Source organism: Canis lupus, chromosome 10 (assembly GCF_011100685.1).
Source record: "Canis lupus familiaris isolate Mischka breed German Shepherd chromosome 10, alternate assembly UU_Cfam_GSD_1.0, whole genome shotgun sequence".
NCBI classification, from domain to species: domain Eukaryota; kingdom Metazoa; phylum Chordata; class Mammalia; order Carnivora; family Canidae; genus Canis; species Canis lupus.
This window is the reverse complement of record NC_049231.1, coordinates 26,751,911-26,778,890: the sequence shown is the minus strand read 5'-3', so window position 1 is coordinate 26,778,890 and position 26,980 is coordinate 26,751,911. Positions and strand designations below refer to the sequence as shown.

At 57.9% G+C, this 26,980-nt stretch overlaps 2 protein-coding genes and 1 non-coding gene across 3 annotated transcripts in view; 2 read left to right on the top strand and 1 right to left on the bottom strand.

The window, feature by feature from the left end:
• On the bottom strand, positions 1-18,333 carry PDGFB (platelet derived growth factor subunit B). The gene is made up of 6 exons (NM_001003383.1): positions 18,271-18,333; positions 9,857-9,953; positions 7,685-7,774; positions 6,290-6,495; positions 4,807-4,951; positions 1-156 (listed from the first exon to the last, which is right to left on the bottom strand). The coding sequence occupies exons 1-6, from the start codon at positions 18,331-18,333 to the stop codon at positions 29-31; spliced, it is 729 nt and encodes a 242-aa protein (NP_001003383.1). The 3' UTR covers positions 1-28.
• Positions 3,002-3,074, top strand: TRNAE-CUC. Its single transcript has one exon. It is a non-coding gene; the product is annotated as a tRNA-Glu (tRNA).
• LOC102152176 overlaps positions 16,647-26,980 on the top strand; it is a 26,526-nt gene continuing 16,192 nt past the window's right edge. Inside the window, exons 1-2 of the transcript XR_005365577.1 lie at positions 16,647-16,751; positions 21,297-21,397. The gene's annotated coding sequence lies outside the window, so the exon portion shown is untranslated. The remainder of the gene's footprint in view (positions 16,752-21,296; positions 21,398-26,980) is intronic.

Below are 26,980 nucleotides of genomic sequence, written 5' to 3'. Positions count from 1 at the left end.
ACCTGCCCTCAATCTCCTCCAGATGCCCCTAGGCTCCGAGGGTCTCCTTCAGTGCCTTCTTGTCATGTGTGTGCTTGAACTTCCGGTGCTTCCCCTTGGGGGGCCGGCGGACTCGCACTGTCCGAATGGTCACCCGAGTTTGGGGTGTCTTGGCTGCTTGAGAGAAAGAAAGGTCTTGTCAGCAGGTGGGCAGCCTCCAGAAAGGGTGTATCGCTCTCCACCAACACCTGCCGGAGACCTCTCCAGACCTCCTGGGCTGAAAGAAGGGGTGGGAGTCTGAGCCAGCCCTCCTGGGGTGCAAATCCCAACTCCACTGCTTACCAGCTGCACGTGCCTTAGGGACCATTATTGAACCACTCTGTGCCTCAGTTTCCCCATTTGTGAAATGCGGGGGATAAGACTGCCTACCCTGTAGGACTGGTAAGATGAACAAATGGCAGTCTACCAGCGTACACACAGGGGAGTAGATTCACTCTGGCTCTAAGTTCCTTGGCCTTACCCCAACGACCTTCCTGATTTCCATTCCCCTTGAGCCTGGCGTGGACTCGGATCTGTTAACCAATAAAATGAGGCAGAGTGGTGCTGTGCCAGTTCCAGGCAAAACCCTTAAGAAGGGTTGGCAGCTCTTAGAGCGCCTGGGTGGCTCATTCAGTTGAGCGGCCGACTCTTGATTTCAGCTTAGGTCATGATCTTGGGGTCCTGGGATCGAGCCCTGCATCAGGCTCTGCATTCAGCAGGGAGTCTGCTTGAGATTCTCTCTCCCTCTCCCTCTGCCCCTCCCCTTGCTGATGTTCTCTCTCTCTCTCTCTCTCTCTCTCTCAAGTAAAACTTCAAAGGGCACTTGGATGGCTCAGTGGTTGAGCATCGGCCTTTGGCTCAGGGCATGATCCCGGGGTCCACATCGGGCTCCCCACAGGGAGCCTGCTTCTCCCTCTGCCTGTGTCTCTGCCTCTCTCTGTGTCTCTCATGAATAAATAAAATCTTCTTAAAAATCAATCAATCAATCTTTAAAAAAGAAGGCAGCGGCTTGGCAGCTCCTCCCACTTTGCTTTGGGGAGCCCCGTGCAGGAGAAGTCTAGCTACTCCTCCAGGGAAGCCACGTGGGGAGGAGACGACGTGGATGGCAGGAGAGGGACCAGGGCCCAGCAGCCCCCGCAGCCCATGGACGGTGACCCCAGGAGACACGGGCAGAACCGCCAGGCGGAGCCCAGTCCCCCCATGAATCAAGGAAGAGGATAAAATCGTGTTGTCTTACGCCAAAGATCAGACTAAGAAGTGATCAGCAGACGGGAGCTCCTCTTACTCACTTTCGTATTTCCTCCCTGGCCCTCCTGTCGAGGTTTCCTCCTGCCAGCCTCTCAGCCCCCTGCCATCCTGCGATGGGGGAGCACTGGGCAGGGGCTGGACCCACGGAACCACACACTTTCACCGTGGGGCGAGGCCCCCCGTCCCCGTGCCTGTCATCGCCCGACCCTCGCCACTCCAAGGAGCAGTTCAGTGGACGGGCCAGAGCTCAAACTGTGGGCCAGACCCCCCGGGGTTCAAAGTTGGGCTCTCCCAGGTGTTAGTGGGGTGCTTTGGGGCAAGTCATATAAACTCTCTGTGCCTCCATTTCTGTATCGTTAAAACTGAGCCAGCAACAGCCCTGGACCTCGGGTTAGATGATAACACATGGAAACAGCCAGAAACCCTTGGCTAGCGCTTCCGTTACACCTGGAATCGTTCTAAGCTCCTTTATTCTCATAGCAGGTACAAGTATCTACATTTAACAGATAAGGAAACTGAGGCAGAGAGACTGGACCTTGAACCTAGGAGTCGGCCTCTGGAGTCCATACTTCCAACCACTGGCCTGTACATCACAGTGCTCGTGAGCCTCAGTCAAGGTTACCACTTAGGTCTCTTCCTCCTGAGCTCCCAGGTGGATATCCTGGCCATGAAAGCTCTCTCTGCCAAGCTCAAGGCCCAGCTCGCCCTGGGAGCCTGCCCTGGCCCCCTCAGCTCTTTGGGGCCAATGCTGACTTCCCACCTTACAGACATAAGCTCCCATGGGGCAGTTAGCTCATCTCTGCAAACGGGCAGTGTAAGGACGCAGGCAGGTCTCAGATCTCCCTCAAGGGAGGACACCTAGAAGGGCCACTAAAGGGCCCGCAGTTTGGGCTCCAGAGAAGGGGTCATCAGCAGGACCCCAGGCTGCACAAAGCCTGGGAAAGCTCAAGGTCCTCATGCAGCTCATGAGTGACAGAGCAGAGTCTCGAGCCCAGGAGGTCTGACACTGGCATCACAGAGGCCACAGGAGCAAGCCTTATTAGCCGGGCTGTGGATAGCTGCCCGCGGGACTGTCATGCAGGGCCAAATGGCTGAGCTGACGTGGCAAGCCTTTATGTAATCTACATATTAATCAGTTGACCATGCCTTCCAAAATCTGCTTGGAAAATCACATGAAGCAAAAGCACATAAAAGAACCCTGTCTTAAACATAAAGAAGAATATCTGTCCTGACTAGAAATCTGTGTTAATTATTATTACTATTCCATGCTATTCGATTATTCCACGTTGTCTCATGTTAACTTTTTTTATACAATTTTTTAAAGATTTTATTTTATTTATTCATGAGAGACATACAGAGAGAGGCAGAGACACAGGCAGAGGGAGAAACAGGCTCCCTGTGGGGAGCCTGATGTGGGACTCGATCCCGGGACCCGGGGATCCTGACCCGAGTCAAAGGCAGACGCTCAACCACTGAGCCTCCCAGGCACCCATCATGTCAATTACAACAGGTCAGTTTGGAGCTGTCGAATTGTCGACCTTCCCAGGGCATCCATGCTTCAGCTCTGCTCTCAGAACAGGATGAAGAGGCTGAGACAAGCCTGCTTCTAGGATGTTCTGTTCTCTACCACCAGAAAGTTATTGAAAATCAATACATGATTTTTTTTTTCTTTTTCATGATTTTTTTTTAATGCTCCTCTAATCATACTAACTTAATAAGTGTTGATCCTTGGGGCACCTGGCTGGCTCAGTTGGCAGAACATGAGACTCTCGATCTCAGGGTTGTGAGTTCGAGCCCCATGTTGGGTGTAGAGATCACTTAAAAATAAAATCTTTAAAAAAAATTTTTTTTAAATTCTTGATCCTTACTATAAACATTCGAGGGAGAAAAGGCAGCAGGACGGCCTAAAGAACACAGAACTAGACAGTACAAGACCTGGCTTCTGGGCTAGACTTTGCCACTGTGCCACCTTCATTAAGTCCATTAAGCTCTCTCTGCTCTAGCAGCTCTTCAATGACACTGAACCACTGACTTGTGAGGTCATCTCTCTGGATCATTCTAGCTCTAACAATGTAAAATTCTTTAAAAAAAAAAAAGAAAGAAAGAAAAGAAAAAAGAAAAGAAAAGAAAAGAAAGAAAAGAAAAGCTAGCTCTAACAAAGTAAAATTCTTAAAAAAAAAAGAAAGAAAGAAAAGAAAAAAGAAAAGAAAAGAAAAGAAAAGAAAAAGAAAAAGAAAAAGAAAAAGAAAAAGAAAAAGAAAAAGAAAAAGAAAAAGAAAAAGAAAAAGAAAAAGAAAAAGAAAAAGAAAAAGAAAAAGAAAAGGCAGCCCGGGTGGCTCAGTGGATCCTGGAGGCCCGGGATCGAGTCCCACATCGGGTTCCCTGCATGGAGCCTGCTTCTCCTTTTACCTGTGTCTCTGCCTCTCTCTCTGTGTGTGTCTCTCATGAATAGATAAATAAAATCTTTTAAAAAAAAAGAAAAGAAAATGACAAGGCAGGTAAGAGCCAGCGACTGCCGTCTGGGTGAGGGAAGGGCCAGGAGCAGGACTTCAGGATACCGAGACTCTATCTGTACCCCTGCCTGGGACTGGCTGTGTGACCTTGGGCAAGACCTCAGCCTCTCTGAGCCTCATGCACCTCCTCTGTAAAAAGTGGACCCGGCAATTGCATCAGATCATTTTTGGGGTCCCTTTTGACTCAGGTCAAACCACGCCCCAGAAATTGTGACTTTGTGAACTCTAAAAGAGAAAAATGGAACTCTGGTTCCAATCAGCCAACCGATGCTTGAACTCTGTCTGTCCATCACTGCTGCAGGGTTGCCCAGGCTCTACCTACACATCTTCAAGGACAGGAAGCTCACTACCACACAAGGCATATAATTCCCTCTTGGCCCCCTGGCTGATGAACAGCTTTTGGTATATGGAGTTAAAATCTCCCTCCAGTGGCTTTTCCCCCCTGGTCCTAACCCCCCTGAAGACCACAGGGAATTAGTTTGATTTCTCATTCCCAGGACGAGTTGTCAAATATCTGAAGATAATATCCATGGAGTGTCCTCTTGTCTCACCATTTCATGTACTTGTTCGACAAAGTAGGGGGCTTTGGTAGCAAGATGGGGATGGGAGTTGCACTGGACAAGGTAGTCAGGGCAGACCTCTAGGAGGAGGTGACTTCTGAGCTGAGACCCAAATGAAGACAAGTAGCTTTCTGAAGAGTTGAGAGAAGTGAATTTCAGATAGAAAGCAGCTTATGCAAAGGCCCTGAGGCAGACACATATTTGGACACTTGAGGAGGTCGGGCTGGTTGGGGTGGCATAAATGAGGGGGAATGGCTGGCAGCAAGGCTGGAAGACCAATCAGGGGCTAAAGCCTTTATGTAAAGCCTCGCAGGCAGGGGAGGAATCTGGATTATTCTCAGTGAGACAGAAAGCTTCAGATGAACTTAACCAAGGGCAAGCCTGATCCAATTTCCCCCACAGCTGCCACAAGGGAAGGGAGCTGCCCAGCTAAGCAATTCAGAGACAGACCCTGGACCAGCGGTTACCTCGCAGGTCTTGGGAACTCCCCGGGGTTCGGGTCACGGGTCGAGCAGCCACCACTGTCTCACACTTGCACGCCAGGTGGTCCTCCAGGGTCACCGTGGCCTTCTTAAAGGTTGGCTTCTTCCGTACAATCTCGATTTTTCTCACCTGGAGGACAGAACCATCCAAGTGCCTCTGTAAGACCACACAAGCAGGGGCTGAGGGAGCCCGCCCGCCTGCTCTTCCCACCCCAGTGTCCCCTGCAGGGCTCTTTCCTCGAAAGCCGGGAGTGGACAGCGACATTGGCCTAAACAATGGCAGGACCTTGCCCTCTGCCCTTCTCGTAGCTTTTCCATCAAAACAAGCCCTCCCGACCTGGCCTCCAGCTTGGCCGCAGCCCCCTCGGAGCTCCCAGAGAGGGAGAAAGGCATTTCCGGGTTGTGCGTAGGGCCTGTGGTGTCCTCATTCCCGGAGCGCCAGCCAAGGTCAGGGACTATGGCAGAGGCGGGAGATGGTTGTCTAGAAGGAAGTGGGGGGAGGCTTTATCCAGGAGGGAGGCGGGAAGGGGGAGGTCAGCTGTCAGGTGTCCATCCACAGAGCTGGAAGCGCAGGGGACAGGAGATACCATGACAGTGGGTGGTGCAGGAGAGAGTGACACTTGTGATCTTGGGCACCGGGCCCAGGCCTGGGATGGAGGTGGTGGGCACGGGGCAAAGCCACAGCTGACCTCAGGGAGGGGAGTGTGGCAAAACAGGTGGAGCTGTTGGCAAGAGTGGGGCTCACCAGCCAGGGCTGAGCCCTAGGTGAGCTCGCTGCCCAGCAGCTCTGCCCCGCCTGAGTCAGTGTGGAGGCGAGGCTGACCCAAGGGGCTTTTCCACATGAATCAGAAGGCAGCTGAGGCTTCTCTGGCCCGGCCTGGCCCAGCATGAGACCCAGAGCTCCCCAGGGCCGCCTCTATTCTAGAATGTGCCTTGAGTCAGAGTGCATACCCGATGCTTCCAGAAAGCAGGCAGGATTCAGCTTTCTGACCCTCGCTGGGGGCTTCCCCAGCATTTGCTGTGCCTGTTGCCTGGAGGGTCTCTGCACCCTCCTCGTTAAGGACACAGCAAGGCTTCTGAACAGGTTTGGAGGAAAACCAAGCAGCCCAGAACATTCTGAGTGTCTGATAAATGCTTGCAGACAGCTCTCTTCAAGGAATATTTGGGGATTTTATCCCTGAGAAAGGAGACAGCACCCTTCACATAATGTCCTACACCCCACCCTGCCAGGCGTTGGGGGAGGGGGGTTGCCTGCGGCTTCTGGGTACAGCAGCCTGGGTGGCCTGGAGGGCTCACAGGTGGCCTCGGCACACCTGTCCCAAGAGCCGCCTGCCGCGGCCCTACCTGGACAGAGCCCCCCGCCCCAAGGCATGCCTCTCCGCCCCTATGGAGGCTGGAGCCCCCCACCCCCAGACCCCCTCACCGCAGCCCCCAGCCAGGGCCAGCGGGCCGGCGGCGCCCTGCGCACCTGAACGGGCCGCAGCTGCACCTGCGTGGGCCGGCACTGCACGTTGCGGTTGTTGCAGCAGCCGGAGCAGCGCTGCACCTCCACGCACGGCGGCCACACCAGGAAGTTGGCGTTGGTGCGGTCTATGAGGCGCCGTGAGATCTCGAACACCTCGGTGCGGGTCTTGCACTCAGCGATCATGGCCGGCTCGGCGACCGTCGGGGACCCTGAAGGAAGAGGGGGACCATGGTCGGGAGGGTCCGCCCAGCGGGACACCTCGGGGACTGCTCTCCCCCAGAAATGCCCAGCGGGGTCCCACTTCCTTCAACCCCCACCACTCCCCCCACCCCGGGTGGGGGGCGATGGCGCACCCTGGCTGTTATCAGCTGTGGGATTGGGATGGCTTGCTGAGGTGTCCTCAGCCTCAGTTTCCCCATGAGATCTACACCCCAGAACTGCTGCAAGGATAGAGTGAGGTCATTCAGGGAGTGCTGGCCTGGCACGAATGTCCGTGTTCTTCGGCCAGCCCTCAAGTTCATTCTGTGATCTCACACATCTGTGCCCTTGCCTGGCTCCTGGCTCCCGCTCGCTTATTATTTTGTAACCACTCTCATGTTGCCCTTTTACACTGTAATCTATTCTTACATCCTTGCTTCTTTCAAAGTCTGTCTCCCCATCTGTGGCACGGGGATGACAGCGCCCATACTGCACTTGAAGGTGGAAGGAGTGATGTGAGCAGCAGACAGCAAGTGTCCGGTCCAGGCTGGGGCTCTGCAGTCATTCCCATACAGAAACACTGAGGCTTGACTCGCTGCCCAAATTTGGAGTGAGGACCTGAACTCAGACCACCAACTCCTATCTGAATGTTCCCCTAGCCACTGTCGACAGTGTTTGGGGACTACAGCTGGGCAGAGAGGAGGAGGAGGGGCTTAGGGCAGTCACTGGCCTCCCCTGGGAGGGCTTCTATGGGACCTAGGCAGGTGCCAAGCTTTGCCTGCTGTCCCAGGCTGCAGCCCTAAGCCATAGAAGAGACACACAGCCCATGAGGATGGCACTGGGTTCAAGTGAGAAGAGCTGCCGGGATCCCAGCCCTATCCCTTGCTCGCTGTGTGACTCTGGCCATGGCTTTACCCTCTCTGGGCCCCAGTTTCCAACTCTATAAAATGGGGTCAGTAATATTTATCTCTAGGGTTGAAGGAATGAACAAATGAGTTTAAAAACGCTGTATTTAGGAAACTGTTGGGTGATGGGGCATGATGACTCAACTCCTCCAGTTCTGCTGTTCTACATGGTTCAACTCAGTCCTCGGGGTGTGATGAATGGGGCAGCCCAGAGCCTTGGGCTGGCTGCACACCCCAGTTCTTCTTGTCCGGCTCCCACTGTGGAGGGGTCAACCATTCTCATCTGCAGCCTCACCTAGGCTCCTTCTCCCTCGGGATAAACTCTCCAGCTCGTCTCCAGAATGGGATCGGGTCAAATTCAGGTCCAACTCGGCCCCGTCTTCGTCTGCAGGAGAAGGCACAGTCAGATGCATTCTGATAACCACTGGCTGATCTGACTGTGGAGTGGGGGCTCCAAGGGGGATATGGGGCAGGCAGGAAGGTGGCCTCTCACCCCTCACTGGTACTCTACTCCAAAGAACAGCTCCCAGTAAACCTGAGGGTCCTAGCTCCAACCCCAGAGTGGCCATGGGGCTCAGGGGGTGGTGGGGCACTGACTGCATCCCTGGCGAGGGGGCCTTCAGCCCCACTCGGGGCTCTTCAGCCACATTTTTGGACAGAACCCATGTCAAAGGAGTTAAAAATAACCCTTCCCTTTTGCTACTGTAAGCGAACCTCCTCAGCCTCCAGGGCAGGGCAAGGACCCAGAGCTCGGAAGGCCAGTTTCCAGTGCCCCTCCGCCCAGCGTTCCCATAGGAAGTGCTGAATGGAGAAATTCCCAGAATCCCCGGGGGGACCAGCATGCCCTGGACACAGCCCTTCTGGAGCCCCGGACAATGGCCCAGCTGAGGCAGAGGGAGGAGGGAAGGAGAGCAGTGGGGGTGGGGAGCCAGTCTGCTGGGATGGGGGTGCCAGTACCTCAAGGCCTTGCAGGCCCAGGTCTTGCTCTAGCTCCCAGTGTCTCATTGGGTTTGCCTCTCCCCTCTAACCTCTGACCTGGTGTCTGCCCTAAACTGTCCGTTTCTCCCTCAGGTCATAGACTATAGCTCCTTTCCACAGCCTGGGAGGTCCTCATCTTGGTGGCATCGGTGCCCCTTGGAGCCATCCATCCCTCTCTGGTGGTGGCCACCACTGCCATGGGAGGTGTCTCCCCTTCCCCCTGGCCCTGCCAACCACAAAGCTCCCCCTCCTCTGTGTGGGCTCCCAGGGGTCCTATTTGGAGGAGCCGGTCCTACAACTGGTGCATTTCCATCCAGCCTACTGCTCCTGCGTCAGCCTGTCTGTCTGTCCCTCTCGCTCCCTTCCTTTCTCCCTGCCATCTCTGGAATGTCCCTGGTGGAGAGGAGATGGGGGAAAAGATGTGCTTTGTGGAAAGGTTAAGTTGATTAGGAAAAAATAGCCACATGGTTGCCTCGAAACAGGCCCGCTATTGAGAACCTCTGTCCCCAATCCCGACCCCCAGCCGGGGTGTGTAGGGGCTGTCCGAGGGTGGGGGCCTAGGGCCTTGGAAAGAAACTGCAGAAAGGCTAAATTTGGAAGTTGCCCCATTGTGTTGGCCAGGGCTGGCCAGTCGGGCATGGGGTGGGGGGTGTGGGAGACGTCGGGTGGGGGGCCCAGAGAACAATAGGTGGGCCCAGCTGGGGCCCCCTCCTGCCTGCCTCGCCAGCCCCCGGCACAGGCGGGTTTGAAAGGGCCCGGGAATGCTTTTGAGAGGGAGCCAGGGGCCCAACGGGGAGAGGAAACAAAGACAGGAAACACTGTCCCCCGTAGATAGGAGTCTGGGCAAGGATTACAAAGTGACAAAGAGACAAAACCCTAGAGGGAAGGGGAGCTGGGGGTGCAGGGGGGGTGCTGACCAGGGCTCTAGGGAACAGGCCAGAGGTTAGAATAGAATGGAATTTGCTCTGAAGACAGCGTTTATAAATACATTCCCGACCCAGCCCGCCAGCCCTGCCACGTGTGTGCCACCAAGCACGTGCCCATTCGCTGAGTGCACTCTTGGGCTAGGGCAGGGCTGCCCGCTGGTCTGGGCCAGGTGTCCCCAGGAGACCTTACAGACTGGGCCCTCGGCCAGAGAGGCAGGGAGATGGCTCCTTCGGCACCACCCCCCTGGCTGAGTCCACACCTGGATCCACATGTGGCATATGCCCTGGGCACCTTTTCCCTGCCCTCCTTCTCCTGGCACCCCACCCCGTGCACCAAGCCAGAGCCACATGTGGGTGCTTCTCCTGCCACACCCCACATCCCAGGTACCAACCCGTCCACCTTCTCGGCCCTGCCCCGCATAGGTGTGGCCGAGCCCTCCCAGGACAGTCACAGGCCTCTAGTTTTCTGAAAGTCGAGGAAGGGAGGATGCCCCTCGCCCTGCCCCTCCCAGTTCCCCAGGACTCAGTGGAGGCCTAGAGCAATGATCAAGGGTTCCATTTACCTACGGAGGCTCCGTGCAGCAGGCGCTGGAGGTCATCAAAGGAGCGGATCGAGTGGTCGCTCAGCATCTCGTAGAGCTCCTCGGGAATGGGGTCCCCCTGCCAGGCAGACACCGTGGGGCCAGGTGAGCTGGGGTTGAGGGTTTTCCAGCCATGGCCCTCTTCATCGCCACACACATACCCTCCCATGGAAAACCCCCCACAGGGGGGGGCCTCTCGGCTGTGGGCAAATGCACAGTCATGCTGGGGGCACAGGCAGGGACCAGATTCCAGGCCAGATGACCAAAAGCACAAAGTTCTGGGAGCCAGAACCTGCTGGAGCCTCTAAGACCCAGCTCAGATGCCCAACCCCACCCCCAATCAAGAGCCCTGCTCTGAGAAGGATTGGGTTATATACCTCTGTCTCCTACATCACACCACAGGTTCCAGAAGACTCCAACCACCTTTCTGCTTTTCCTCCCCACCCGACAGCCAATGATAGCCAGCATTTGTCACTGGAGACTTATTGTTCCCATTTTACAGATTAGAAAACAGAGTCCTCCAGCCAATGATCAGCAGAACCTACATTCAAAGCCAAGGCTTTCTGATGTTAGAGCCTGTGCTCCCAGCTCCCTGGATACATGAGGTGTTTCCTAAATGCTGGAGGTGCTGCCCAGTCTCAGGGGCTCCAGGTACTAATGAATCTATTTAGTCTCTTGCTCAAAAGAGAAGGGAATCCTCAGATACAGACATGAAACCTGAAAGCTTACCCATGCCCCATGCCCAACCAAACCCTATTTTTAGAGCCCCTCTGGCCTGTTACCAAAAACACTTGAAACTTAATAAGTGCTTTAACAGGCCCCACTCGGAGCCCAGCTTCCTCCAGGGAAACCACAGGCCTCACAATGACATGAGAGCAGCCCAATAGGAAGGTCACGGCCATGTCCCTCATGGTCCAAGGAGACCTGAGGGGCTGATGCCAGAAGTCTTGAGAAGGAGCGCCCAATCTGGACACCCAGTGCCTCAGGACAAAGGAAATGCATGGGACGCTGCTTCATGTCCAAACTCACACCCATGCACACACACACATGTGCACATACAGACACAGGATGGCACGGTCCTGTGGAAGGAGCCCTGGGTGGGGAGTCCTGGCAGACTTGACTTATTTAACTCTGTGCCTCAGTTTCTCCATATTTGGGAGCAGGAGCTCCTGCTCTAGTCAGTTCACAGAACACTCCAAGGACTGGAGTTCTGATTGGCTTTGCATAGGCTGAGGTCCTGGCCTGACTAGGGGTGGGAGTGGGGGATGGGGTGGGGTCATCTGCCCTGTGGCCAGCCCCGGGGGACTCACTCCAAAAGCTCTGTTAGGAGCTTGGTGATGGACCAGTTTCTCACTCCCCAAACAGTTATCAGGGTGTCTAGGAACACCTCCTCCAGGGGTTTCACCATCTCCATCCGGCTCCGGCCACCCAGGCCGGCTTTGAAGCCAGGGTAGAGTGTGGGTAAGATCACTTTTAAAACCCATTCCTGGGGATCCCTGGGTGGCTCAGTGGTTTAGTGCCTGCCTTCGGCCCAGGGCGCGATCCTGGAGTCCCACATCGGGCTCCCGGTATGGAGCCTGCTTCTCCCTCTGCCTGTGTCTCTGCCTCTCTCTCTCTCTCTCTCTCTCTCTCTCTCTCTATGTCTATCATGAATAAATAAATAAAATCTTAAAAAAAAAAAAAGATAAAACCAATTCCTTGGGACGCCTGGGTGGCTCAGCGGTTGAGCGCCTGCCTTCAGCTCAGGGCATGATCCTGGAGTCCCAGGATCGAGTCCCACACGGGGCTCCCTGCATGGAGCCTGCTTCTCCCTCCCCTGTGTCTGCCTCTCTCTCTCTGTATCTCTAATGAATAGATAAGATAATATAAAATAATAAATATAATATAATATAATATAATATAATATAATATAATATAAATAAAACGAATTCCTTGAAACCCCTGAGCTGAGTTCTTTCATTTGAATGTGGAGCTTATAATCCTGCGTGGTGTCTAGGGCTGCCGGGAGGCTCCAGGCGGGGAAGGCTGGGGCCCTAGCAGTAAGCCTGGCTGGCAACCGGGGGCTTTCCTTCAGGGTCCATGGCTACAAAGCTGGGGAGCCAGGGCTACATGAGAAGGCCATCAGCTCAGCTACCTCTCACTCCCCTACCTCTACCGCGCTCCGCCTCCTCCTACTCTAAGAGAGAGACCTGCCTTTGGTATCTCCAAATGTGGACACAGGGCTCTACCCACAGACCGGAAGGCAGGCGGCTGGTCCCCAGTTAAGACCAAGGCAGGCTACTTCCTCTGAGGGTTTTGCCAAGCCCAGAACTGGCAGTCCAGGGAACTAAATTCTACCCTTGTACTGCTACTAACCACCCCGTGACCCCAGGCTGGTCACTGCCCCTCTCTGGTCCTGGCTCTCATCTGTGAATCAAGGGGTCAAAGACATTTGATTCAATTCTAATTCTGCCTGTGGTGGTAGGAGAAGCAGTAGAGGAAAGCCAAGGGTGAGGGCTCCCAGGCTGTCTGTATAGTAATGATTCAATTAACCCCCTACAAAAAAAATAATAAAATTTAACCCCCCAGGAGAGGGTCCAAAGGCCCAGTACCAAATGGCATATAGCGCTCATGCCAAGACCTCTTTGCCCATTGGAGAGGTGGCTGCAGCTGCCAGCCGGGGCAGAGTGGACAGACCCCAAGTAGGGCTAGTGGATGCCCCAGACCCAGCCTACCACCCAAGAGAGGCGATTTTTATGGAAACAGATCCAGACCCTCCCAGGCTGAATGCTGAAGAGCCCAGGACAGACTGGGGAGGTGGGAAAGAGCCCAAGTACACAGTAGGTGCTCAAGAAGCACTCATAAAATGCATGAAGGACTATCCCCCTTCTCACTGAGGTTCTCTCCTGTATGATTCTACCTCCTCCACCAGGAAGACCACTTGGGTTACCCCACCACCACCACCACCACCTATGCAAATTGCCTCCTAAAGAGTCCACTTCATTCCAAGCAGAGAGGCCATCCCTGCCCATGTTTCTAGTAACTTGGCCACTGGATGTCCAGAACTAAGAGCCCCCTGGATTTGATAATAATACCACAGCTAACTTTTAGTAAGTGCTGACTATGAGCCATGCACTGAGCTCAATGCTGTACTAACTACCAATCCTAAGCAGCTGGCTCTATTTACCTATATCTTCCAGATGAGGAAGCTAAAGGCTTAGAGAAGTAAGTAACGGGCTACAGGTCTCCTCAACAATAGCAGAGCCACACCCCACCCCCTTCCAGCCCACTGTGGAGCTTTCTGGAAACAGATGTCTCAGAGCATTGGTTCTCAACCAGGGGCTGGGGAGGTCCTCAGGGGACACTGGCCATGGCTGAGGCGGTCACAACTAGAGAGCGCTACTGGCATCTAGTAGGCTGTGGCCAGTGATCCTGCTAAACATCGTACCATGCACAGGACAACCCTCCACACTAAAGAATCATCTGGCCCAAGATGTCAACGGTGCAGAGGCTGAGAAGCTCGAACACAGAAAAGCAGGGAGGGGCTTCAGCTGCCAAGGAAACCTGGCCTCTCGGATTAAGGCTGTAACAACCTTAGCTTCTTTATCTTTTCAATGAGGCTGGGAACACCTGACTGGTGTTACTGGGAGGCATAATTGCACCTCGCAGAGCAGCCAGCAAATAACGGGTACTTAATGAGCTGTCACTGTGGCCAATTCAGTCCTTCGGGTGGCTCCTTTGAGGGCAGCAGCGAGCAGCACACATGCCCACGGCCAGCAGTGCAGGGCAGTTTTGAGGAAGACAATTGGTGGGCGGAGAGCTGCCTGCCCTGGGAGAGTATGCGGCTTTGCATTATCCCCTGTGCTGGGCCCCAGGAAATGGCACCCTAGCCCCCACTGGCACTGCCCGGGGCCGTGTGGGCTGGCGGGTCCCTTCCGGGGCTGGGGGTGGGTGAGGGATAGGGAGATTCAGCCTGCGGTCAGCTCCAGGATGCAGTGCCCTAGGGGAGACTCACATGGGCACCTGCTCCTCGGGGTCAGAGGCCCCTCCTGGTGTGGGAGGGTGAGCAGCCCGGAGCCCGGGTTTCGTGGGCACAGGTTCTAGAACCCTCCTTAGGTGCACAGGGAAAAAGCCACGGCATCCTCATGCAGCTGCCCCAGATCTCAGGCCTGGGGTTCCTGACAGGGCAAGGGTGTGGTGAGAAGGCAGCTGGGGCACAGCCAGCCATGGGAGCCAAGGCAAACAGCCGCCTCCCCACCCCGCCCCACCCCCAGCGCCAGCTGCAGAAGGTAGGAAGGGCACGAGCTAGCGTGAGGCCAGGTGAATTACCTGCTCCCAGCCAGGCTGGCAGATCAAAGGGGCTTGGACCCCACCCTCCCCCAGGGCCCCAGCTGCACACACAGATATGCTCCCCAGCCGGCCTGCCGTTCCGCTGAGGGAGATGACACAGGCTCAGCCCAAGCAACCAGGGGCGTTGTCTGTGGCTGGCGGAGGGAGAAGCCGACAAGGCCTTGGAGCGCCTGCCTGCCTGACAGTCTCAGGCCTGATTTAGATTCGATGCCAAAGCCAAGCCCTTTGAAGAAACCTTCTCTGGGCAGACCACAGAAGCCATTTAGAACCAGACTTTCCCACCTAGCATTTCCCTTCCCAATTGCTCCTGGGCCCTCCCGCCCCGCCTGAATGTTAGCCCAGCCCCACACTGGGTTGGCCACCTCTCTCTGGAGCAGAAAAACTGTTAAGGCTGGAAGAGGGGCCAGGGCAGCCCATCACAGTCACTGTCCCCCACTACCACCACCCCGATCCTACCCCCCACATCCCCGGCCGGCCCAACTCCCAGCACTGTGGTGGGGTGCAGCGGGAATCTGCATTTTCCAGAGAGGCTGGGGAATTCTGCTGTTAGAGAACTCTGAGCTAATCCGATCGTCACATGGGGGGGGGCGGGGGGGGGGGCAGAAACAGAGGCCCAGCTCAATATACACAGAATCTTTGCAGTCTGATTTTCCTTCTGTTTCTTCCTCTGTCCTGTCCAATCTTGGCAGCCCAAGTCCCAAGATGTGGGAAAGAAAGACAGACTTGTCTCTCAAGATGGGGGGGAAGGGCTCAAATGAGAATGCCTGCCTGACGGCAGAGGAGCCTGGCTGCATTGCCCTGAGGGTGAGGACTACTCGAGGACACGTTTATAAAGCACTTAGCAAGCGCTAGACGGATGTCTGGTCCTTCTTTGCCACCACCCACACCACCCAACCCCCATATCCACTGTCCTTTCCCAAATATTTATAGATTATCCACCTTGGACCAGACAATGCTCTAAGAGGGAGACAGTGATGACCAAGACAAACTCTCTAGTGGAGTTTAGACTAGTGAGGGAAACCGGACAATAAATAAACCAGAAAATGGAAGAGCTGTCCTAGAGGAGACATGGGGGCAGGGGGAGGTGGGAGGAGAGACTGAGAGGGACCCAGGAAGCCCAGGGCAAACACCTCTCTACCACTCTTGCTGAATCAATCTCCCCCCAACTCTTCTAGGTTTTGTACCAGAGCCTGTAAATTCTGTTGGGTCCTAAACTTGCAGACGCTTCTAGGGCTGGGGGAACCCAGCAAGTCGGCCCCCCACCACCTAAGGCCATTAACAAACCAGAAAGAAGCTGGATGGTAAAGGGCTGCCAGGCCCCCTTCACTCCTTCCCGGCAGAAGGGTGCTGAGGCGGGAGGCATCACATGACAGTGGGAGTTACCCTCCCCGGAAGCCAGCTCAGCTGATGGAGATGGGACCTCCTAGGCCTGGCGGACCCACTGCTGGGCTCCCCATCAGAGCTCCCACCCCTCCCTCCCAGCTGCTAAGGCCTCTACCTGAGGCTGATGCCAGAGACAAGGCCAGCTCCAAGGCCATGACCAGCAGCAAGCTCTCCTGGAGTCTTCCTTCCTCGACTGACCCCCATGTGGATGGGTTTCCCCTTTATGTCTCCTCCCCCACCCTCCCCAGAGCCTCATGAGAGCATGAGACAGACATAGGCTTAGCATGAAAAGTGCTTCTTTCAGAAAGTGCAAAGCACCACACAATTGTGGGTTCCCGAGGGCCTTGTGTTCCAGGACCCTGTGATTACAGTAAGGAGAGAGGCACCGGCTTCTGTGCCATAGCGTGCCCCCAAACACACATACCCATGGAGTTGTGGGGAAGGAGGAGGAGGTGCTGGAGGAAGGCGGAAATGGGGAGGACAAGCCCCGGAGAGCCTCACCCAGCTGTCACCCAGCCTCTCCAGAACATGCTGGTAGCAGCAAGGAGGAGGCTGAACAGCCAGGTGGGAGCCCCCTCAGCGGCGTGGGTCCTCCAGTCTTGGAGGCTCAAAGAAGGGCCGATTGGAGGGAGAAATGCTCTGGACCGCAGCGCCCCCCAGGCGCATCAACACTATTTTCCGCCTCCTGGGGGTGGTCGGCAAAAAAGCAATTTCAGAGGGTTGTTTACTGTTTGAGGGGAGGCAAGCTGACCCGAGCAAGCAAAAAACAGTGGGTGCTGCGACGCGGGGATCTGATGGGAGGGTCCCTGTTTGCCCTCCCTCCTAGGGCCCAGCAAGGAACCGCGGCCACTACGCGGGTGACGGTGACGAGGCTCCAGGACCCACGGTGCGCCCACCTGTTGCGCGGGGGTGGGCCCCCGGGGCTGGGTGTAGAGGAGCCGTGCGTGCCTGTGTGCGTGCGTGGGTGTGCGCGCACGTGTGTTCAGGCCGCGTGTTCGGGGACCAGGCGTACGTGTGTGTGCGGTGCGCGCGCGTGTGCCCCGCGTGTGCACGGGCGTGGCGGCGGCGGGCGCGCGACCCGGCCGCGGTAGTGCGTGCCCGTCGCTCTGCGCGCCCGCCCGCCGGAGCGCAGCATCGCCTCCGGCCAAGAGTGTGCATGCGTGGGGTGAGTGAGCGAGTCCGGGGGCCGGGCGGGGTGGGCTGCGGAGAGCAGCGGCGGGGGCGCCGCCGTTCCCAGGACGCCCTGGCACCGGGCCCGGCCCCCAGGCCCCGCGGCGAGGCGAGGCGAGGCGCGGCGCGACGAGGCGGCAGCTGGGGCCGGCCGGCGCCCCCCTCCCCAACAGCTGGCCGCGGCCGGGGGCTGCAGACCGGAGAGGAGGGGGCGTCGGGAGGGGCCTGCAGGCTGCCGGGCCGAGCCCTGCGGCCTCCCTCCCGGGTGCGGACCGCGGGGGGTTGGCCGCGGAAGGGCGGGGCCCCAGGGCGGGCGGCCGGCGGCCCTCGAGGAGCCCCGAGAACAAAAGGAGACGGCGACGGCTCCTCTGTGGTCAAAACAACCTGCGCTGGCGGCGGCCCAAGGTCTGGCCGCGGCCGCGGAGCCCTTCACCTTAACCCCTTCGCCGCCGCCGCCGCCGCCGCCTTCCTGCGCCTCGTTAGACGCCAGGAGGGGCCGGCCCTCCTCGGGCGCCGGCGAGGTGCGGGCTCCGGCCGCGGCCGAGCGGAGGCGGGACGGGACCCAGGCTCGCCGCGCTCCCCGCCGCCCTCCCTCCCCTCCACCTCGCGCTTCCTCCCTGCCCCGCCCCCTTTCCCACCTGGATTCCGGGTGGACTTGCCAACTCACTGCTACGTGTGGCTGGGAGGGGTAGGGGCACCGATCCGACCTGATAGCTCCCGCAGACGTTTCTACACCCCACCTGCCTTGCAGCTACGCTTTTACAGGCGCGCTCCGCACCCTGCAAGCGGGGGAGAGGCGCTCCCTCTCGCAGGGCGCGGGCGCAGGTTTGGCGGGGCCTGGGGCACACACCGCCCCGAGGGCTGGATTCCTTAAAAGCCGCACTCCTCCCCAATTCCCGAGTGCCCCAAACCTCTCCCCACCTCGATCGCTCGCCCGCCCGCGCTCTCGGCACCCACCGCCCCCAAGACGCAAGCTGCTGCCGGACTGCGCTCTAGGGCCGGGCATGCCCTGCGCTGGCCCGAGGGCGCCCGTCCCGACCCGGAGCCCCAGCCGGGGTGGGGAGGCAACCCCCCGCGGAAGGGTGGCGTGGCTGCCACCGGTGCGCGAGCGCGCACCTCCCGCGCAAGCCGGGTCCTGGACAGAACCTAAGCTGGAACCAAAGTGGGCTCGGAGAACGCGCAGCCTTTTGCGCCCTCGGCACCACCCCCACCCTCTCTCCCTCGGGGCTCCTGAGGGGTGGGGGACGGGGCCACACACACCCTCCCCCGACGCCGAAAGGGCCAGAGATCCAGGATCGGCCCTGGGAAAGAAAGCTACCCCCGCCCCCTCCCCGCACAGCCCGGCACCTCCCGGACCTCGCGTCCCAGCCCTCGGAGGTCACCTAGCGCCCGGCGCTAGGCCCGTGGGCTGCAAGGGTCCAAAGTTCACTGCAGGGAGGGGAGGGGGTGGCGGGGGGGGGGGAGGGGGAGGTAATGAATGAAGCCGACCAGCCCCGGCCGCCGTCGCAACTCACCTCGGCGCTGACCAGACGCAGGTAGCAGCAGAGAGACAGGAAGAGCGCCCAGCAGCGATTCATGCCGACTCCGGGCCCGGCCCCGCGGGGCCCCGGACGCGTGGACCGAGCGCGCCGCCCCCGCGGCCAGGGTGGGGGGCGGGGGCTGGGGAGGGAGGTGGGCTCGGCTCGGGTCTGCGGCGCTCAGGCGCTCAGGCCGCTGCAGCCGCCGCCGCGGCTCACCCGCATGGCCCCCGGGCGCCGCCGCCCCCGGCCCCGGCTCCGTCGTTGAGGGGCTGGGGAGGGCCTGAGCGCGGGACCAGGGTCCGAGGCCGCTACCTGGGCGGATCCCGAGCCCGAGCGAGCATCCACGGCCAGGGGTCTGCGTCGCGAACCAGCCGAGGCGTCTAGCCGTGTGGGGGCGCCCAGGGGACTCCAACCTCCAAGAGGAAAAAGAACACGGCAGTCGATGGTTCGTCTTCACTCGCCGACTAGAGGCGTTTTCCTCTGCCCGCCGGCTTAGCTTTTTTGCAACATTTTCTGGAAAGGCCCCCGAAGTCGGAAAGTGCAGAGCTGGGCACCTCAAGGCCAAAGTCTCCCCAAAAAAACTTTTTCCAAAGTTGGCTTTGCAGCGGCGGCCCGAGTCCCCGGGCGGGGAGAGGTGCAAACTCCCGCCCGGGCCGGGTGGGGGGGCCGGAGCGTGTGCGCCTTGGCGCGGGGCCCGGGCGGCGGGCACGGCTGCTCCGCGCTCGCGGCGTGCCCGCTGCGCGCAGTGCCGGGCGCGGCAGACAGGTGGACGCGGCGCGAGTCCGTCGGTCCGTCAGTCCGCGCGCTCAGCGCTCCGGGCGTCCTCTGCGGGCTGTGAGCTGCGGCTGCTCCGGCTTCTCTTTGCAACGAGGCTGGAGGGTGGGCCTTTTTTTTTTCCTTTCCCTTTTTTGCGCGTGTGTGTCTGTGTGTGTGCGCAAAATATCTCTATCTCGGGAATGAAAGATGGGCGCTGGCGGCCGGAGGGGAGCCCTCAGGGAGGCAGCGGGGGAGGCTGCGGGTGCGCGGGGAGACAGGCGGGCTGCTCCCGGCGGCAGGAGGAGAAGTTGCCACCCTTTCAGCTGTTCCGGCCTTTATAAAGGAGAAGGGAGAGCGCTAGAGGTGGGTGGAGACTGCCTTTCCTCTTCTGGCCGGGAGTCAGCACCGGGAAGGGGGGGGGGAGCTCCGGGAGGGCCTGAGGCGGGGGCGGGGCGCGCAGGGGTCTCTAAGAGCCCGGCAGCACCCCCAGTCCAGGATCTGGCCCTGGGGAGGGGAGAACTAGGGGCGACCTAGCGCCCCGCCCCTTAGCACAGTGACCGTGGCCTGATTTCTAGCCCACGTGGTTGGGGAGTTGTCTCCAGGGCCACCGCCAGGAGTCCAAGCCTGCAGCCCCAGGACAGCGCTTGCACCCCGACAGGGGCATGGTCTAGCTGTGAAGGACTCAGGCTGGGCAGCTTGGATCCCATCCTGCCCTGGTGCTGAGGAGCTGGGTCACCTTGGCCAAGTCACTTCCTTTCTGTGCTCTTCCATCCAGCCTCAAAGCAGGATAGGGTTCTTGGGAGGACCTAAAAGGGCGGGAAAGGGCAGACAGCACCCAGCCACAAGGTGACCACACAGACCCCTGCTGCCAGTACCATTCAGCAGAAAAGCGGGGTTTATGTCTCCGCCTCCTAGCTGGTTGCCTGGCACACAACAGGCACTGCCAGCATTGGCTGAATTTGAATTTGTTGAACTGCAAAGTCACACAAACCCCCTCAACCCTGCAGCATCCTTGCAGGGCCGCCATCACAATCCTACAGTCATCCTGATGTTTACTACCTACCTCAGCCCCCGGGTTTGAGGCCCGGCCCCCCACACACACACCCACGCCAGCATTCACACAGTTAACGCCTTCCACCCCCAGCTCCGACAGCGGCTGCGGCCCCTGCCTTCCGCAGCCAGTCACACGGTCACAGTCACAGAGTCACACGCATGCCCGCCCAGCCCAGCACCCACCACGGGACCCGCAGGCTCACTGCATCGCCTGGCTTCTGGCTGTAGGACACCTTTATCTGGTCCCCTTGTACTGTCTGTGTCTTCTGCCCTTGGTACCCAGACATAACCTCTGGGGTGCCAGCTTGCTCCTCATGCCTCAGTCACTGAGACAGGGACAGCGGCTGTCTCTTCATAAGCCATCTTCTTGGACCTGAGCAAAGGTGGCGCAGAGGAGGGGGGACTTCCCAGTTGGGCCTCTTTACAAGCAGCCTCGAGTACCCACCTGTACCCATTACTGCCCAGGCAGCATGGCACAGTGGCCACAAGGCAGGCTGCAGGCAGGTCACCTTGGTTCAGATCCTGGTGTGGCCACTTGCTGGTCAGGTGTCTCTGGGAAGCCTAACCTCTCCAGACCTTGGTTTCCTCCCCTATAAACTAGAAATAAGTCTATAACTGGAGGGAGGGAAGGATTTCAAAGAGGCCTGGGAATGTCTTAATGGTGATGGGAATGTTGGTCAGTGTGGCTGGTGATGATGAGTTCCCTGGGTATGTACATATATCAAAACTGACCCATGTATTTTATTGTACCTCATTACGGTTGTAGAATTGGTAACTACCTCAGAGAGTGGTCTAGAGGCTCAGATGAGATAATCCATCTGGAAGGACTGCACAGGATGCCTGGCACATGGAGCGCGTCATCCCTTCAACACAGGGTTTGAGTGTTCCCCAGCAGCTACGTGCTATTCCGGGCCCAAGTGGACAGCACAAGGCTAATACAGGCTCCTGCCCTGGAGGAGCCCCGATCCAGAAGGACAGATGCGTAAACAGATAAATTAGGAGACAGGGTGACAAGGGAGATTGGGGGTGGGAGGGTGGGAAGGTAATCCCAAAACACAAGATTTGAAGTCTAAAGACTTAGAGATAAAAACCACAGGACACCAGGTGATGTTGACCTTGACCTTCTGTGTCCTTATCTATAAAAGAGATGAGATGACGGCTATTGAGGCAACCCTGTGTGTGTAATCAGCAGTGTTCTTCTTACTCCGCAGGTAGCCTCTCGGTGCTCCTGTGAAGTATGTTACTGCTATCTTACAAATGGGGACATTGAAGCACAGAGAGGTTAAGCAACTTGTTCAAGGTCACACAGCCGGTAAGTGGTAGAGACTGGACTGGAACCCAAGCCTTCCAGCTGTGGAGCCCGCACGCTTAAATTAACACCATGCTATGCTGCCTCTTGGCAGGTGCTGACTGATTGACGATGATAATTATGACACATTTTACACTTGTGAGCATCAAACACAACATATGTAAAAGTGCTTTGCCAACTGAAAGTGCTGTACGGACATGAGTTCTGACTTACGCACAAAGTGTTGTGGGAGCACAAAGGAGGGAACACACAGCTCAGCCTCCGGGGAGGGAGGCAAAGGGGAGGGAGGCTACTAGGAGCAGCATCATTGAGCACCCACCCATCCTTACTGCAGGCCCGAGGTGGAAATGTAATATAGGAGACCCAGAGCTGGGGTTCTGGGACCTACCAGGCTGCTAAGTGGGATAGACACAAATCATTACAGTCCAGAGGTCTTTGTGCACTGCTTGGAAATGGCAAGACGGGGACAGAAGAGACAGATGGAACCACAGGGCTCCCAGCCTGAATGCCATGCTAAAGAGACACCCCCCCCCCCGTACCCTCTCCTTGTAGACACCATGCCAATGTGGGGGGGTCTTTCTATACGAGCAGTTCTCTAAAGAACACCTCCTTCTTTTCTTCCTAAGACTTAGCACCTCCTCCAGGAAGCCCCCTGGGCTTGGTACTTGCTCTGGGTTTCCACAGCAAGTGGAAACTTGTGTTTCCCTCGTGTTGTCATTGCCCGTTTATCAGTCTAGCACTAGACTGAGATCCAGGTGAACAAGGGCCTGATTCTAGCTCCCAGCAGTTGCTCAATAAATGTCTGCTAGAGGAATGAATAAATGAGTACATATCTTGCCTATTTCTTCCTCTGAGTCCCGGCCTTTTGCCTTTCGGTGCAAAGATGCCAGGCTCTGCCTCAGGGGTGAAAGGGGTTGGGGAGGGGCTTGTAACAGGAGCCTCTGAACCCAGATGCACAGAGGCACCTCACAGACTTGGAAAGACCCCGGCCCATCTTTGACCCTGGGACCCTTAGGAACCAGGCTTTCCAGTAGGTCTGGGAGCTGGTCCTGTGGGCTGGGGGCCACACCCTATGACTCTCACTCCCCACCCCCTTGATAAAGTCTGAACGCAGCAGAAAGCCAAGTGGCCACAGCCCTCAGCTAATTGCTGAGGGGCCTGCCCAAGGCCAGGGCTTTTTGGACTGTGTGTCTAGAGCAGTCTAAGCTGTCCTCCATCAAAAAGATCTCATACCCTGGGAGTGGGGGCTCAGGGCCAAGGAAGGAGTTGGCTTCCATCCCGGGGACAGACTTGGGCCCTCCAGTGCAGAGTGGGTATCCCTGCTCTCCTAAGAGAGCCCTAGCAGCACCCGTGCCAGGCAAGCCTGCTTTCCCCAGCTTGATGGCCAGAGGAAGTCAGGCTCCAAATTGGGGACAGTCCAAGGCCAAGCGACAAATGGCCTGGGGCCCCAGCCCCAGGCTGTAGGATGGCAAAGTACATATCTGCCCCCACACGGGTAGCTTAGGTCAGCTGGCCCAGGGCCCCTCACTGCCCTGCCCCCGCTGCCCCGGCCTCGAGGCCTGGGCCTGTGTCACCCTCACCCAGGGAGGGAGGTATTGTAACGTTGGTGCTCCTTTGGTGGTTGAGGAACTGGAGGTTTGCGGGGTGAGGGGGTGGGGTGGGGGTGGGTCAGGGGACGAGGCTTCCCAGCAAAGACTGCCTGGGGTTCAAGGCCTGCTCTACCATTTACTAGCTCGTGACCTTGAGCGTCACCTTTCTGAGCCTCGGTTTTCTCATCTATAAAATGTGGATAACAAGAGTGATCACCCCAGGGAGTTAACACATCCTCAGCGTCGAAAGCTTGGCTTGGTTGCGGGGCTGAGCGATATAATCGCTCCAGCTGCAGGCGTTTGCGCACACGCACACACCCACCTGTGCGCTCAGGAGACAGGCCTGGGGGAGGAGCATCCCCAGGCTGCGAAGGCTACAGGCACATCACCTGGAAGGGAGCGGTGGTCGCCACACAGAGCCCCCACCGCTCCTGTTGGAGACGCCCACACACTGGTGAGGCTGTGCCGCTGTGGCTGTGAGTACCGGGAAGGCAGGAGAGACCCCAGGAAGGCAGACAGACAGACAGACAGACAGACACCCAGGCCTGGGGCAGGCTGGGGGAGCCTACTGCGCGGCCTCTGCAGCCTTGGGCCTCGTGTCCTGCGTACAAAGGCAAGGGAAGCTCAGTGTTTGTTTTCCTGGGGCTGAGCAATGCATTTTTAGCTTTTCTAGTCTCCAGACAAGGAAGAGGATGTTTGGACGGGACAGCTCAGATCTACCTGTCCTGGAAGCTGGCTGGAAATGGAGCAGAGCCCCCGCCCCCACCCCCAAACGGGCTGGGAGGTGACCCGTCCCCAGAGCTGGTGCTGGTCGGCTTTCCCTAGAAAGATGCAGTTTCATCCTTACTGCACCCTTGGCTGCTCCCAGGCTGGGCCCCTGGTAACCGGGACACCTCCCCTACAGAGCCTTCGTGGGGGGCCAAGCACTCTGCCTGAGGAAAGGGTAGCAATCTCACCACTCCACCACCAAAGGAGCAAGGCCACCTCCTGCGGGGCTGGGGTTCTTCCCTTGTTCATACCTGGGGGCGGGGCATTGAGACTCCGAGAAGGATACTTGCTTGCCCAGCATCACCCAGCGAGGAAGCGGGTGTGTCAAGATTTGAATCCAGAGCCTTGATGCCAAAGCCCCCACTTTTGCCATCTCCCCATTACATGATGACTCCCTGTGTGGCCTGGATCGGAGTTGCCCAGTGTTTCATGTCACTTTCCATGCAGAAAATTAAAGTGGGCTGCATGGAGGAGGCTGGGCAGGGCTGGAGGCGGTGGGCCCCCAAGACCTGTCCACCTCCTCAGGGCGGTAGGGGGGCGGGTCATCTGCAGCCCTGTAGGTGGGAGCTTGTGTACTAGATCTGGGTTAGCGGGCCCTTTCCAAATCAGGGAGTCCTTGCCGCTGTGCTCTGAAGATTCACCTGGGATAGGGCAGGAGGGAGAAAGGGGTGGGCAGGCGGCAGGCAGCCCCTCCTGGTGGGGGTACAGCAGCACCAGGCCCTCACCAGCTCTCCGGAGGAGGATATTCGTGACTGCAGGAAACATGATTTGTCCGTCAGAAGGGTGGGAAGCTAACCACAGTGATAAAGCCACAGATTTGTCCTCAATGTTCCTGAGAGACATGAGCCCAGGCCTTCAGGTATATTCACCCAGTTAGGCCTCACAACCAGCCTATGAGAGAGGAGCTATGTCAACCCCATTTTACAGATGGGAAAACCGAGGCCTGGAGCGGCTTTGGCACTGTCAAGGATGAGTGAGGGCAGAGCTGGAGTTTGAAACTGGGCAGCCTGGTGCCGGCATCACTCTCTGGATGAAACATAGCTGCCCAGTCCTCCTGGGCCCCGCCCTCCCTCAGCCACTGGTTTTGGCCTCACTAGACCTCTGCCTGGTGAGGGCCCTCTGGTGAGCACTGGGCTGGACCCCTGGCTGAAGGAGGCTCCTCCTCTGCCATGAGTGGCACCCCACCCTGGCCGGCTGACCCTGGACAGGGGAGACTGCTAGAAAGGAGACACAGATGGCAGGTTATGGATGGTCATTACCCCTCCCTTTGCTCAGCTTGCCACCAGGGTCCCCATCTCCTCCCCCAGCCGTTAGGAAGCCCTCCTTTGGGAGAAAGCCTGACACAGCATCGGTGTTCAAGACCCTGACCCTGCAATACAAGCCAATTGGGTTCGGGGGGGACCTCTGAGCCCAAGATCACACAGTGAGTCAGGGACAGAAATGAGCGACAGCTTTGCCAACTGCAGGGACCCCCAGCCCTCTCCTGCTGGGGAGCGGGGACTCTGGGAGTGTGGGGGCGGGGGCGAGGGAGGCAGGTGGGTATGAGGAAAGGTTCTGGGCGAGGCTGTGGATTCACAAGGAGTAGTGGATGACTGATTTCTACCCCAGACCACTTCTACTTGTGGTGATCCCCCTCCCACTGTGCCTTTCACTCTCCTCTCCAACCACATCTCTCCCACTTCCTCACCCTTCCCGACTGCGCTCTGGGGAGCTTTCCCTGGAGTGAGTTCCCAGAAGTAGCAAGTTGTCCCTTCTCAGGCTGCCTAGAGGCCACTTGAGGATGCTTCCATGTCCTGGATGTATCCTAGGTCCCGCTGCCGCTGCTCCACCCCCCCCACCCCCGCCCCAGGCCCATGAGCTTCTCGAGGGCAGGGACTGTAAGCCTGTGCAGGTTTGGGTCCCCGGACAAGAACCCTGGTGGGTAAGCCCCGCGGGCTTGGCTTTGAGACCCTGCTGTGCCGGTTACTGGCTGTGTGTCCTTGGGCAGGACATTGACCTCTCTGAGCCGCCTGTTTCTTCAGCTGTGAACCGGGATCAGTACATTTGCCTCATGTGGCTACTGTGAGGACCAGATGTGAGAAGGGGTGCTGGGGCGCCCGCCCGGGGCCCGGCACAGCGCAGATGCTCAGCACAGGGCACAGCCACTACCTTTTCATCGTCGTCTGATGCACACCATGGCTCCTCGGAGCGTGGTCCACCGATTGGCCTCTGCCGCACCTGGGGGCCTGGAGGAAGCACGCAGGGCCAGACCCACCCCGGACCTGCCAGGTCAGACTCGGCATTTTAAGAAGACTCCCAGTGACTCACTTGCACAGCAGTTTGAGAAGCACCGGTCGAAAATCGTCGAGCAACGCGATTGCCCATGGATGGAACATTTACACCAAGTCCCTTGAGCCACCCAGCAGGCAGGGAGAGCAAAGTATATTATCCCCATTTTACAGACGAGAAAACTGAGGCCTGGGGAGGTGCCGTGACTTCCCTGATTCACACAATCAGGGGGTTGCCAAGCCAGATTGAACCAGTGCCCTGGGCTGCAGAGCTACAGCTCCTGGAGGGGACGTCCCAGGCCTGTCCAATGTTGAGCCTGGAGGAGGAGAGTCCAGGACCCCAGTTCCTCGTCTGTAGGATGGGGTCCCGACACAATCTGATCGTGGGGAGGATGTGCAGACATGCCCTGCCCGGTACCCCAGACTTGCCCTCACAAAGAAGTGCGTGTTGCATTGCCAGCTCACCTCTCTGGAGCCCCCTACCCTTGAGGGGCATGCAGGCTGAGGCAGGCAGGTGGAAGACAGAAAGACCGAGAACGGTACAAACACCTTCGGGCGGTGCTTACATAAGTCAATAAGCAAACAGGGCAGCCCAGTGGGAGTGACTAATCGTCTGAATGGTAACAGCCACCACAGTGGGCATAATGCTCCTTGGGCACAGGTGCGCCCCCTGGCCACCAGGGCACGACGTCCCTGCTGATGGCACAGCGTTGTCAGTGGTCCCAGATGGGAACATGGAGCCAGAGAAGCTAGATCCTCCTCCTCCTCCTCTTCCTCCTCCTCCTCCTCCTCCTCCTCCTCCTCCTCCTCCTCCTCGGGGCTCTGACGGCACCTCCTCCATTCCTCCTTGGATGCCAACAGTACAGAAGAGCCCAGAGTTCAAAACCAACCTCCACCACACCCCAGCCCTGTAAGCCTGGGGGCGTCCCCGCCCTCTGGGCCGCAGATGAGGATAATTCTAG

Bases quoted from the DNA above. Each gene is read 5' to 3' on its own strand.
- PDGFB (NM_001003383.1), bottom strand. From the start codon at position 18,333: ATGAATCGCTGCTGGGCGCTCTTCCTGTCTCTCTGCTGCTACCTGCGT. The intron at 9,954-18,270 runs GTGAGTTGCGAC...TCTGCCTGGCAG, and splicing joins TGCGTCTGGTCAGCGCCGAG to GGGGACCCCATTCCCGAGGA. The intron at 6,496-7,684 runs GTGAGGCTGCAG...CTCTTCCTTCAG, and splicing joins CCGAGGGAGAAGGAGCCTAG to GGTCCCCGACGGTCGCCGAG.